This window comes from Dendrobium catenatum, unplaced genomic scaffold (assembly GCF_001605985.2).
Source record: "Dendrobium catenatum unplaced genomic scaffold, ASM160598v2 original_scaffold_211366, whole genome shotgun sequence".
NCBI classification, from domain to species: Eukaryota; Viridiplantae; Streptophyta; class Magnoliopsida; order Asparagales; family Orchidaceae; genus Dendrobium; species Dendrobium catenatum.
The window spans coordinates 1,119,458-1,133,083 of record NW_021529777.1 but is presented as its reverse complement, the minus strand read 5'-3'; the positions used below and the strand labels follow the sequence as shown (position 1 = coordinate 1,133,083).

The following is a 13,626-nucleotide window of genomic DNA, read 5'->3' as shown; positions in this document are numbered from 1 at the left end:
TAAAGCATATTCATGGGAGCATTGAACCATCAAACATTTATTATTTGCTACCTATTGTAATTATTAGGGCTGCAAACAAATCGAGCCGAGCCAACCATCAGGCTGTTTGAGTTTGGGCTCGTTTGTCAAAATTGTGCTCAAGCTCGACCGAAGCTCATCGAGCTTCTTGAACAGCCATTCGAGCTTGAGCTTGTTAAAAACTCCCACGTTCGAACTCGGCTTGTGTTCAAATTTGAGCTCGTTTAACTTCAAGCTTGTCAAGCCTCTTATCGAGCGGCTCGTTTTGCCACAAACACAAAATAAATTTTCTTTTAAAATAAACCCAAGTCTTTATTAGCTGTCCCGCCAAAAAAACTTGCATAGCCTACCAACACGCCTGCATGCTATTCAACAAATGCTCTCCACATATATTTGTTTTTATATAGCAAAAAAACTTCTCACTAGGCGATGTGGGTAACATTTAAAATTCTAAGCATTAATTTAATAAGTTTTAATTATATGATAAATTTTAAGAATCTTCATTGCACTAGTTATTTCCAACTAAATCTAAATACTCTCTATATCTCATGAATTAAAAATTATAATTATAATTATAATTATAATTTCTATTTTAATATTTCTTAAAAACAAAACATACCTCTTCTTCCTCCAAGCCCTAGCTTGTTCACGTATTTCCACTCCCCCACTCTTTCTTTCGGTCTCTCTCTCTCTCTCTCTCTCGGTTTTATAGACACGAAGCCAGCCACATTCGGCCCGAACCCCCTTCGGCTTCCACGACACCAAACAGCGGGAGTGAACCCTACGTCTATACGCGATTCGACTTCCACTACTTCCGCGATTCCAGACGATCATAGCACACCGAACGTTTCTTTGTTTCCCTCGTCTCATTCGGCTTCCACAAAGTCTCTTCGGTTCTAGGCGACGCAAAAAAGCTCTTCCGATTCCAGGAAATAGAAGCTGCTTCGTCTTCCTTGTTTCAGGTTATTACACGAACTCTAAGGGGGTGTTTGGTATGATATTGGATTCAATTTTAGTAGGATTTACTAAATCCTGTAAATCCTAGGCTCATAAATCCTGAATTGTGTTTGATATGACAACTTTTAAATCCTGTTAAATTCAGAAAGATGCTTGACATCAGATTACAAGATTTAAAATAGTTGGAGATTTAAAATTAAAGGAGTAATATGCCAAATAATTAACCAAACATAACATCATTCAACGAAAACAACTAAAAGCATAAAGAGTACATGACAACAAGAATTTTTTTTGGACACCGCTTAACAACTACAAGATAATACACTACAACATAATGGTGATGTTGATATTTGTTGCATTGGAGAGTATCTTCCTCACAATGATCGATTTCTTTGACTATTTATCTGAAATAAAAAAAATGAAAAATTACATAAATATTGTAATGAAAGGTAAATTCGTTTTAATGCATACATATATCCTTACCTGGGCATTCCACATATCAGTTGCAATAACATGTCTTATCGCTTCTCCTATTGTAGTGTGCAAGTTAGGATCTTCATCCAACATTTCAACATTCCCACGTTCACTTTCGTGTTCCATTTCTGTCTGTGACATATTGAAATACATGTCATGTCCATAATAGCGACCTATAAAGTTGTGCAGAACTGCACACGCAATAACCAGATCAGCTTGAATAGTAACAAGAAACTTTTTCATGTGAGAACACTTGAAAACGTTCCTTCCAAATCCCGAATGTTCTCTCTACCACATTTCGCAGTTAGGCATATCAGTGATTAAATAATTCTTGCTGATTTGTATATCTTCTAGTAGTACTTCCTCGATAATCAGCTAAATGATATTGATAACCTCGAAAATGAGCAATCAACTTATCAGTGTTTGCATAGCCTGAATCAACTAAGTAATAATGATTGCGGGGCACTCCAAATTGATCTTGCTCTACAGCCCATCTTAGCACACGCATATCTGCAGCTGACCCTTCCCAACCAGATGCTACATATACAAACTGTCTATCAAACGACACTTCAACCATAATATTCTGCGAGGTGAATCCCTTACGGTTACAATAACGATTATGTATGTTGCTACTAACTATTGCTAGTATATGTGTGTCGTCAATTGCACCCAAAACATTCTTGAAATAAGGGTGAAATATTGTATTTGAACGTACAAAAGGATGATATTCTGGATCTCCCTAGGGTAAATTAATGAACTCATCGGCAAATGAGACAATAGCACGTAGAATAATGTTTAAGTATCTGCTAACTGTCTCCAAAGAATACTGAAAAAATTCACACAACTATCGGTAACTATGAGCATGTGCAACTCCTCACAAGAATATACCTAGTTGCTCAGCTGCATTCATATTTTTTGTGTCACGCAAATGCCCACGGCTTACTAGTAGATCTCTTAGGCTTATGAATGCATTTGAAGGAAGCCTAAAATATTGGTACGCTCGGCCCGGATGGCCAGCAAGCACATCAATTACATATCGATGTCCAGTGTAGGACCTATCGAACATAGGCCGCCTGATTGATTGTTCATCATCTGAGGAAGAACTATCTTGTATTAGAGATGGAGTAATTTCAGCAATAACATTGTTGACTTGAATTTATAAGTCAACCATGTCACATAAAACATCCGGAAGTACTCCACGCAAATAATTAGACATGGCTGCATAAAAAAAATACCAACGATAATATTTGAAATCAATTGAAACATCATACAACCAAGGAACATGAAAGAGAATATTACAACATTAACCAAACTAATCAAATCAAACAACATATATCAATCAAAGTGAATCAAACAACTACAGCCAAACTTTTGACGTGTAAAAACAAGGATGCATGCTAACAATATATTCTATCCACTCATTTAGGACGTCGGCTTCCCAAGTCATCAATATGGCTTTGTAATCTTTGTTCTCTTTGAGTGCATCCTGAATGGCTATGAGTGCTTGTGTTAAAAGATTCTCAAATTGGTCTAACTTGATTAAGCAATCACGCATACTATACGGATCTGTTTTTTCAATTGTCTCTCTAAAAACAATGGCATTCTTGTTTAACTGAAGTAATAGTTTATTTAGATTTTGCAACCCTACTTAGACAACGCACAAATGCGGCAAGTTCACCAACAATATCATTTAAGTAGGATTTATTTAAATGAACTCTTATTGGAGTGTGCAACTAGGGGGTGTTTGGTATTAGATTTATTTCCAATTTTAAGTAGGATTTACGGTAAATCCATCCAAACGCAAAAAAAATGGCACTGTAAATCCGGCAAATCCGTAAATCCAGGATTTGCGGATTTATGTCGTAAATCTGTTAAATCCTAGTAAATCCAAATCCCGCTAGAGCTCGGATTTAACGCAAGTTACATTGCGAAAGTTCTTCCCGCGACGCCCGTGTCGCGATGTCCTGCCCGACCTCTTTATGTACATGGAGGAAGACTCAGCTTCTTTTTCATCCTGTGCCCTAGCCGCTTCCGAAGCACTCTTGCTAAATCTCGCTCAAGGTCGCTCACGTACCCATCGTTTTTTTTTTCCAGCGACATTTCTTCGTTTTCTCCTTCCCGAGCGAAATAGGCGATTAGTTTTTTTTTTTCTTCACGAGCACGACAGAGAGGAATACCGAACAGATCCTCATGACAGAGAGGAATACCGCTCAAGGTCGTGCTCGCTCAAGGTCGCCACTTTTTTTTCTTCACGACAGAGAGGAATACCTTTTGATTTGGTATCAGATTTATTCAGATGTTTATTTGGTTAAGTTTTGTACTACCAAATAGATTTTTTTTCTTCACGAGCACGACAACATTCCTAAAATATATAAGCAACAATTTTGTTTGAAATGTTTTTATTTTTTTCTTGTTGTGTATTGAACTATTGGCATTTCATTTGAAGTTTAAGATAATACAATTTATTTAGGCAGCAATGACATAATTTGGCTTAGGATATTCAAGTCTTGATCTTTAGTTGAACTTTGTCGTAATTGAATTATAGTATGTTTTTAGAATTATCGAAAGTATTGTACTAATTTGATTGACAAAAATAACACGATGAGAATATATGCTCTTGTAATAAAAATCTAGGTTTCATCGATATGAATGTAGTAAGTGTGAGCGACAATGAGTCATCAAACGCTATCTACCTACGTAAGACTGGTAAAAGTTCTTAAAGGAAACCTAAAAAAAAATTACTTGTTTGCACAACTGTTAAATTTCATGGAAATGATGTCCTCGTTAATGTCTGACAGCAATGTAGAAATTTCTAAAAGGCAAAGGAGTTGGACGTGCAAGCGGTAGTGTAAGCCACGTCGTGATGGTGACGACATCTCAATTTACTTTGGCATGCCCAAAAGTACAACTCGAAATCCTAAGTGGTCAGAAGATCATAATGTCATACTTGGCGAGTTGCTATTGTAACAATATGTTAATGACAATTTTTGTAATGGGAATATGCGAAAGGAACAATGGGCTAGCTTAGTAGCTGTGTTAAACAGACGTCTTAGAACAAACTACACTGATTCGTCCGTAATAATAAGATTTAAAAATATGAAGGCTGATTTTAGAACACTATATCAACTAACAAACCGTAGCGGATGGGCTTGGGATGAGGAATTACACATCCCTGTAGCTACCGACGAGTTGTGGGATGAAATTCAACAGGTATTATTTTGTTCTTTATAATTACACATAATTCAAAAATTTTATGCATCTAAATCAACAAAACTTCATTTTTCTAGGTTAACCCAAAGGTAGCTCGATTTAAAAGGCACTCCTTCCATCAGTATGAAATATTTGAGAAGATTTGTGCCGAGAACATTGCAGTGGGAAGTGATGCGAGATGTAGTAAGATGTCTGAGCCAGTGGTTAACTTAAACAGTGAGGAAGATGCTCCACACTTTGAGGATGATTTCCTAACAGCTAACGGTGTCTGCTATGACATGAACGGAACGCTACCGAACGACCAACCTCAAACTGTCGACATAGATCCAAGTGTGGAAATGGACCCAAGTCCAACGATACGTACAAAAAAATCTAGCGAGAAGCCAACCAAAGCTGCTAAATGTTTGAAAAGGAATAATGGTTGCAAAATCTAAATGAACTATTACTTCAGTCAAACAAGAATGTCATTATCTTTAGAGAGACAATTGAAAAAACAGAACCGTATAGTATGCGTGATTGCTTGATCAAGTTAGGCCAAATTAAGAATTTTACAACACAAGCACTCATAGCCATTCAGTATGCACTCAAAGAGAACAAAGATAACAAAGCCATATTGATGACTTGGGAAGGCGATTTCCTAAATGAGTGGATATAATATATTGTTAGCATGCATCCTCATTTTTACGCTTCAAAAGTTTGGTTGTAGTTGTTTGATTCACTTTGATTGATATATGTTGTTTGCTTTGATTAGTTTGGTTAATGTTGTAATCTTCTCTTTCATGTTCCTTGGTTGTACGATGTTTTAATTGATTTGGAATAATATCGTTGGTATTTTTTTATGCAACCATGTCTAATTATTTGCTTGGAGTACTTTCGGATGTTTTATGTGACATGATTGACTTACAAATTCAAGTCAACAATGTTATTGCTGAAATTACTCAATCTCTAATAATAGATAGTTCTTCCTCGAATGATGAACAATCAATCAGGCGGCCTATATTCGATAGGTCCTGTACTGAACATCGATATGTAATTGATGTGCTTGCTAGCCATCAGGGCCAAGCATACCAATGCTTTAGGCTTCCTCCAGATGCATTCATAAGCCTAAGAGATCTACTAGTAAGCCGTGGGCATTTGCGTGACACAAAAAATATGAATGCAGCTGAGTAACTAGGTATATTCTTACGAGGAGTTGCACATGCTCATAGTTACCGACAGTTGTGTGAATTTTTCCAGCATTCTTTGAAGACAGTTAGCAGATACTTCAACATTGTTCTACGTGCTATTGTCTCATTTTCCGATGAGTTCATTAATTTATCCTAGGGAGATTCAGAATGTCATCCTTTTGTACGTTCAAATACTATGTTTTACCCTTAAAGAATGCTTTGGGTGCAATTGATGGCACACATATACCAGCAATAGTTAGCAGTAACATACAGAACCGTTACCGTAACCGTAAGGGATTTACCTCGCAGAATGTTATGGCTGTAGTGTCGTTTGATAGACAGTTCGTATATGTAGCATCTGGTGGGAAGGGTCAGCTGCAGATATGCGTGTGCTAAGATGGGTTGTAGAGCAAGGTCAATTTGGAGTGCCCCGCAATCATCATTACTTGGTTGATTCAGGCTATGCAAATATTGATAAGTTGATTGCTCCTTTTCGAGATTATCGATATCATCTAGCTGATTATCGAGGAAGTACTACTATAAGATATACAAATCAACAATAATTATTTAATCACCGACATGCCCAACTGTGAAATGTGGTAGAGAGAACATTCGGGATTTGGAAGGAACGTTATCCCCTAGTTGCACACTACAATAGGAGTTCATGCATACTATGTTCAACAACTGACGTAATAATTCATTTAGATTTAGAATTTACAGCGCCTAGTGTTTTTCTTGGTTGTTCTCTTTACTCACCATTAGTTGTCAAATAATTGATTCAGAGAATATTTCCTTTTTATCATCAAACTCTTAAATAGTATTATTTTTGGATGCACATCATCTGAGTAGTCAAAGTTATTATTGTTTACATTATCAAAACCAAATGATTCATTGCAAGTTCATCTTCAGTTTTTGGCACATTAACATCCACAAACAAAAACACCTCATCTTCTTCCTAGACAACACACAAATGCGTGACTGGCCTCCATTGGACAAAATCGATGCCCTAATGTTGCTCATTGAGTCCAGTGCAAGTTGTTTCATAAATTGGAAATCTAACATATGGATGTCTTATAATGATTGCTTCTCCTCCACCAATGTTTTTGACTAATCTCGTGGCGATATCCTCCACTTGGCACTTTACCTCCTCTCCTGGGTTGAGACTACTATCCTCCATCTCGAAATGCCTCACCTATATCGTCCACTCTATGGCCCTTTACCCCATATGCGCCCTTGAGGATTACATCGACCAACCACCCTACTGTCCCAACCATCATTGATCAAGAAATGGACCATGACAAATCTCAACTCTTTGGTTGTGTCCATGGCTCATATTCTCTTGTCTTCACTTGCTTGCTCTAACCATTGATTCCCATCAATCATTTATGTAACCCGCTCTCCAGCATCTCTACCCATTATTGTTTAAAATTGCGTAATATGAGGCTCGCCTTGAGGTCCGTCTCAATGCAATTCTAGTAAAAAAAGCCTCGAGGCTTACGCCTCAAGCCTTACGCCTTAAGCTTCTTTTATGAGGCTTACACCTTATCTTGGATGAGGCTCGCCTTGTGGCGTGCCTCGTCTCGCTGGTATGAGGCGTACACACCTCACTTTATTTATGTATTTTTTTATTTAAAACTTAACAAAATCCTATACAAAAGCCCAAAAGAAAATCATACATACCGCAACAACTTTCTCTCAATTGCCTTAACCTCTAACCCATCGCCTTACTATAGTCGCCATTGTCGTATCCACAACAAGGGATCACTAGATAGCCGCACGCCACCACCATCTCCTCTTAAAATTTTGGAGTATTATCTTTATGTTGATGACAAACATTTATGAAAGATGAAGATAATTGAGATAAATGAAGAAGAAGCAAATTGAGAGGTATTGGACCTACCAGATGAGGCGGGAAAGAGACCAATTTTTTATGACAGTGACTCAAATAAAAATCCTCATAGTAATGATAGTACAAATGATTTCTGAGTTGTTGTCAATTATTTCAGCTCGTTTAAAAATTAAACGTTGATGAGTAGGCAACTGAGAAAGAAAAAAATTAGAGCAGAACTTGCTGTTATTTGATAATTTTATGCAATTCATTTATTTTATGTTGTTTTGTTACTTTAATATTTGGATTTCAATTCTATTTCACATAATTGATCACTTAACACTTTATATCTTATACATTTTTTATTTCATATGTATGTAAATTTGTTATTTCATAGTTTAATAAAAAGTTAATGTCACCCACACCCTTTAACATATTATTTGGATATTATATAAAAATTTACTTTTAACTTTTATTTTGACTTTATACAATTTTTACATTTTGAGGCTTACGCATCGTCTCACGAACTAAAAACACCTCAGTACCTAATTGCACAATTTTAAACCTTGCTCCCTACAAATCTCTCTATAATCGCTCACCAATGTCTTTTGTTTACACTCGCTTAGCCATCCTACACATGCAAATTGCATCCAAACCCATAGTCCTGCCCATCTTGAATCTAACACCCTAATCTATGCTTCAACAACATCGCTCACTCTCCACATACACCAGCAATATAAATCCTATCCAACAGAATTCCATGATAGAATCAAATGTGATCCAATTTATCTAGACTCAACATGCATTAAGACCTTAAACTTTCAAAATCATGGGTTCCTTGATATTGTTTTCTCTACTAGAGTGTTATGCAGGTAAATGAGACAACCTGGGAATATGGCTAAATCTTACTTTAGGATTTGTGGCACTAATTTTCTTAGATATGTTAAACTTATTTTGATATTGGTGCAAATGAAAATGTAGTTGAGTCTAGGTACAATACTAAAATTAGGTGTGTACGTAGGCTTTGCAAAATTTTAGTTATATATAACTTGAAAATGAAAATTTTCATTGTTATAGAACTTCAGATGAAGGCAAATTATACTTCAAACTGACTGAATAATCAGTCGCTTGGTTTTCTTTAGTAAAATATCTGGACTTATATGGTGAACTGGTTAATAAAATAAATTGTTGTATTTATATAGTTGGTCGATTTTCCCAGCTAGTAAGGATGCACAAAATTTTCTTTCAAAAAAAAAAATTCTTTCAAAAAAAAAGGATGCACACAATAAGCTACTTGCCTAAGTCATACTTATTGGAAAATGGTCACATGCCTTCATTGTTATCACTTCTAGTTGGCTATTTTCTGTAGTTTAGGTGCCATTATTATATGTGACAATAGTCCTTACGGTTTAAATTGTAATTCTTGTGCTTTGGTTTGTTTAGTTTACTGATTTATGTACAAAAGATTTTGTTGGCCTTGCCTAAATCATTTCCTGAGGAAAGTTTCGCAACATTTTTACATAATGTCTTAGTTATGTTGGTCTTATACTTTGTGTTGTTATTTTACCATGCTTTTCAGTTTTACCTCATTTGTCTTTTGATTAATTGCTACTTTAAGCATAAGTTGTTATGCTGACTTAATTGCAGAATTTTTGGAGCATCACTCATATATCATAAGGATATTGCTTGGGATGAGGAATATTTATTACATTTACTGAGATATTGAGGCTAGAATTTTCTAGCAGATTGCCATAACTTGAATTTGAATAGTTGTCTAAGGAGAGGTTTTTGAGAAGGAAGATTAGGGGAAAGAGCAACTGGCGTGAAGAACATATTAACCAGTTTCGTTGGCAACATTATTGTCGAGGGAAAAGGAATAAGATGAAGTTCCATATTGAAGAGGTTGCAGTATATTTCCCTTACGATCACATCTACCCTGAGCAGTATGAGTACATGGTTGAGCTAAAACGTGCTTTGGATGCTCGAGGCCATTGCTTGTTGGAGATGCCAACAGGCACAGGAAAAACTATTGCCCTCCTATCGCTCATTACTTCATATGCTCTTGCACACCCTTCCTCTCCCCTTAAGCTTGTCTACTGTACTCGGACAGTTCATGAGATGGAAAAGACTCTTGCTGAGCTACGAGTTTTGTACTCCTACCTACCCCCTTCTTCATCTCTCCTTGCTCTCGGATTGTCCTCTCGTAAGAATCTTTGTATAAACCCTGATGTCCTCTCAGCTTCCTCTCGGGACTCTATTGATTCATCATGTCGTCGCCTCACTGCTAGTTGGGTTCGTGCGCTTGCTGCTGATAGGGAGCAATCTAGTAGGGGAGAGTCATTGCAGCCCTCAGGTGCTATCCCTACTTGCCCCTTTTTTGAGTCTTATGACAAGGCCTCTCGTGATGCTATTCTACTTCCCTCAGGAGTTTACACTCTTGAGGACCTCCGTGCATTTGGTCGTGATCGTAAATGGTGCCCTTACTTCCTTGCTCGCAACATGATCCAATATGCCAATATTGTTGTGTATAGTTATCAATACTTGCTTGATCCTAAGGTTGCCAACATCATCTCCAAAGAAATGCAAAGGGAGTGTGTTGTTGTTTTTGATGAGGCTCACAACATTGACAATGTCTGCATTGAGGCTCTTAGTGTAAGCATTCGAAGACAAACTCTTGATGGGGCCACTAGGAACCTCAACCGCATTGCTCAAGTGATTGACAAGTACGTGTTCATTAACTTTATCTTTATTCTTTTCTCCAGTTTTAAATTATAGCATTATGTATTTTACCTTCTTATTGCCAAGATGCATAACTTTTACGAAATGGCTAATACAAAATATTACTTAAACAACTATTGTTTTACATGTAGACCAGGCATTTGAATCAGCTAGCTAGCGCCAACGGCGTTGGGTAAAAAAGGAAAGAAAACTTAAAGAGTTTCAAGTAGGCCTAGTGAAATTCATCAAGAGAGTGATGTTGAAAGTAGGCCTACCTTATTAGGTTATTGATGTTGATCTTGACAAAGGTTGCGAAGGTTTGGAATGCTAGTTTAATTTACTAAATCAGAATTTATTTTTCAGGCTAATATTAGGGTCATTTGTAATTTTGGTTAGTGGGTTAAGTATGATTATAGGGAAGCCTGCTAATTGCTATTAGTAATATAGAATCCCTTTATTGTAGGTTTAGAAAACCAGATTTGATTTTTCTTTCTTTTGTTGTTGTTGTTGTAGTTGCTGTTGTTTAGTTTGTAGAGAAGACAACTAAGATACTTGAGGATAATCTCCAACCATGGTTGTTTTTGTTTGCTCTCGCAATTATATTTGTAAATTTGTTGTTTTTTATTGCCTTTCATTAAGAAAATACTGCCTTGATTCTTCCTATAAATGGCTCACAAGTTTGTGTTTCTAATGACATTCTCACTAAGGTCAAGGGGATAATCAGTGGGGCTAAGCGAAATCATTCACTGCATTTTGCCTAATGTTGCTGGTGGCTATGCGAGACCTTGAAGAGGTGTGTCAATCTTGTGGACTTACGAGTTTCACCAGCACCAATCCTTCTTGGTCGGATAATGAACTTTCTGATGATTGTAGTTCTGTATAGGGTCTTCAATATTTTCCATTCTCTATGCAATCGAGAGGGTAGGAGAATAGAGATTAATGTAGAGAATACCAAGATCTGATGAATGAAGCCAAATAAACCTCAGAAATTCATCACATGCAAATTAATGAAAGAAAAAATGAAATATGGTTTGAAGTTCTTAAGATTTTCTACATGTAGTAAAAAAACAAAGGACAAATACTAAAAGCAAGGGCAGTTATAATCTACTTTGATGTCAACTAGGAGACCAAGAATCAAAAGTAGGACATGCGCAACAAAATTTTACCATTTCTTTGATGGATGGATATTATTTGAGATCGCTCAAGTCTTCATAATTCCTCTTAATTGATGATGGAGTATACAACTTTGATTCTCATAATGCTAATATTCACTGAGCCACATGACTAAATTGAGAATATATTCAAAGAAATATCACAAAAGATTGAAAAAGATAGACAATTGAAAAAAAAAACCAAAACAAGAGTAAACAATAATTAAATTGTCTAGTTAACTTTTCTACCAATCCCTTTAACCTTCCTATTAAGGAAATGAAGTACGTTATATCATAGGGAAATTTTCAACAAAGATCAATTTTTTATTGAGTAAATAACCACAATTAATAATAAACTAATTGTTGCATCTCTTGGACACAATATTTGGTATTTATCCTCTTTGTAGTCAGCTTTTTAATGTGGGAATTTCTTTTAGTGGAAGCAAAGCGTTATGATTCACTCATGAAACTCTAATATCAAATATAAACCTATGCAACCAATTTATAATTATCATAATAATAGGTGTTCAATAAATATTGCACACACCACTCACTCAGTTATATGCTATGCAACTATACAACAATACAATAGGTTTAGATGTGCGCCATAATGTAGCTAAATTTATAGACTTTCAGGCTGATAACTAGTAGCAACTTAAATTGAAGTTATTTCACTGACACTGTAATTGAATTATTATATGTTAAGTTGGTTTTCCGGAGTACCAAATTATAACTCAACGTGTCATATCTCATGTATGCAGCAAATATCTAAATTTTTAGAGATCGCTTCATTCTTAACATCCAATGGGATAATAATCAATGAAACTTTAAAGTTTGGTACTCATCATCTTTCCAATAATTTTCTTGACTCTTATCTTGTATAGAAACGCTTGACAGTATGTTGCTTTAGCTATCTTAGTGATGGAATGAATTGTACCATCATAAAAAATATATCACTTACTGTAGAGATAGAAACGTATTACCCTATAATACCTAATAAGATAATACTGAAATTCATTGTATTATTTATCCCATAATGAGTGAAATATTTGTGCAGAAGTATGCACCCGTTTTACATTTCCTGTTATTTATTGCTTGGCCAAATGAAATAAGCCTAAACTATCACCATGATTTTTTCCTCTTTCAAAGTCATATATCGTTAACATTTAACTTCCAAATAATGAAGTCCTTGAGTTAAGAATCAAGGATCACTCAAATGAACGTGTAATTATCTTTAAAATCATTCATGCTTTATTGACTTGAATGATTCTTTTAACCTTAAAAACCCTGATGTTCATGATGCATAAGATTGTAGTTATTATATAAAGTGTTTACATAGGCTTGTTCTCTCTGTATGCAATCTAAATTTAGAAATAATATTGATTTGCATGAACATAATTGATTTAAATTGTTGGAGTATAACTTCTTTTTACCAAATGTCTTGTGATCTCGATGTAAGATGAGCACTTAAGGTGATAATGTTGCAAATGACATAAGATGTTGATGGAACTTGAGTTGCAAAATTCGGAATCCAGGAAAAACAACCCAAAAACAGTGGAAAAATGGAAGATTTCTTGGATGAAAACACTCACAAACAATTCGATTACTTAAATATCAAAAGACTTACAAGTTTCCACGGATACAATGCTCTCAATTCGAGAAGAGAAGCTTTCTCCCAAGCCCTAGATTAGAAAAACCTAAAACAGCCACCAAAACAAGATGCCTCCAAAACAAACCCTAACTCTCCTTTAACCCTCACATGATCCCCCCCCCCAAAATACCCTAATTACCCCTAGGGAAAACAAAACAAACTCCCTCTTACATTTGGTGGGCCTCTTGGGCCCACCCGTCTCCTCACTCTCCTTCGGTCGAACGCCCAGGCGGGCGTTTTCTCCGCCTGCAGTAGGCGAGAACTGGCCCCTTGTGAGCCGATGCGGATGCGGGATGGATCGGGCGGTCCGGTCCATCATCACTCCCCGCCCAAAGATTAACCTTGTCCTCAAGGTTGAAAGCAGGAAACTGGGCTTGTATGTTCTCATAGGCCTCCCAAGTAGCGTCATGTGCCGGTAGATCTTTCCACTCAATCAAAACTTCTTTCCCTCCT

General features: G+C 36.3%; 2 protein-coding genes across 4 annotated transcripts in view; both read left to right on the top strand.

The window, feature by feature from the left end:
* Positions 1-642: 642 nt before the first annotated feature.
* The window catches only part of LOC110092615 (general transcription and DNA repair factor IIH helicase subunit XPD), a 32,421-nt gene continuing 19,437 nt past the window's right edge, over positions 643-13,626 (top strand). For 2 of the 3 annotated variants that reach the window (XR_003699817.1, XM_028692477.1), the window contains exons 1-2: positions 643-980; positions 9,301-10,376. Coding sequence is in view for 2 of the 3 variants with exons in the window: in XM_028692477.1 (XP_028548310.1) it covers positions 9,535-10,376 (842 nt within the window). In the remaining variant the exon portion in view is untranslated. The remainder of the gene's footprint in view (positions 981-9,300; positions 10,377-13,626) is intronic. The other variant, XM_028692476.1, reaches the window with a different exon arrangement.
* LOC110092600 (uncharacterized protein At2g29880-like) lies at positions 4,450-5,093 on the top strand. Its single transcript, XM_020817232.1, has 2 exons — positions 4,450-4,659; positions 4,737-5,093. The coding sequence occupies exons 1-2, from the start codon at positions 4,450-4,452 to the stop codon at positions 5,091-5,093; spliced, it is 567 nt and encodes a 188-aa protein (XP_020672891.1).

Bases quoted from the DNA above. Each gene is read 5' to 3' on its own strand.
- LOC110092600 (XM_020817232.1), top strand. From the start codon at position 4,450: ATGCGAAAGGAACAATGGGCTAGCTTAGTAGCTGTGTTAAACAGACGT. The intron at 4,660-4,736 runs GTATTATTTTGT...TCATTTTTCTAG, and splicing joins TGTGGGATGAAATTCAACAG to GTTAACCCAAAGGTAGCTCG.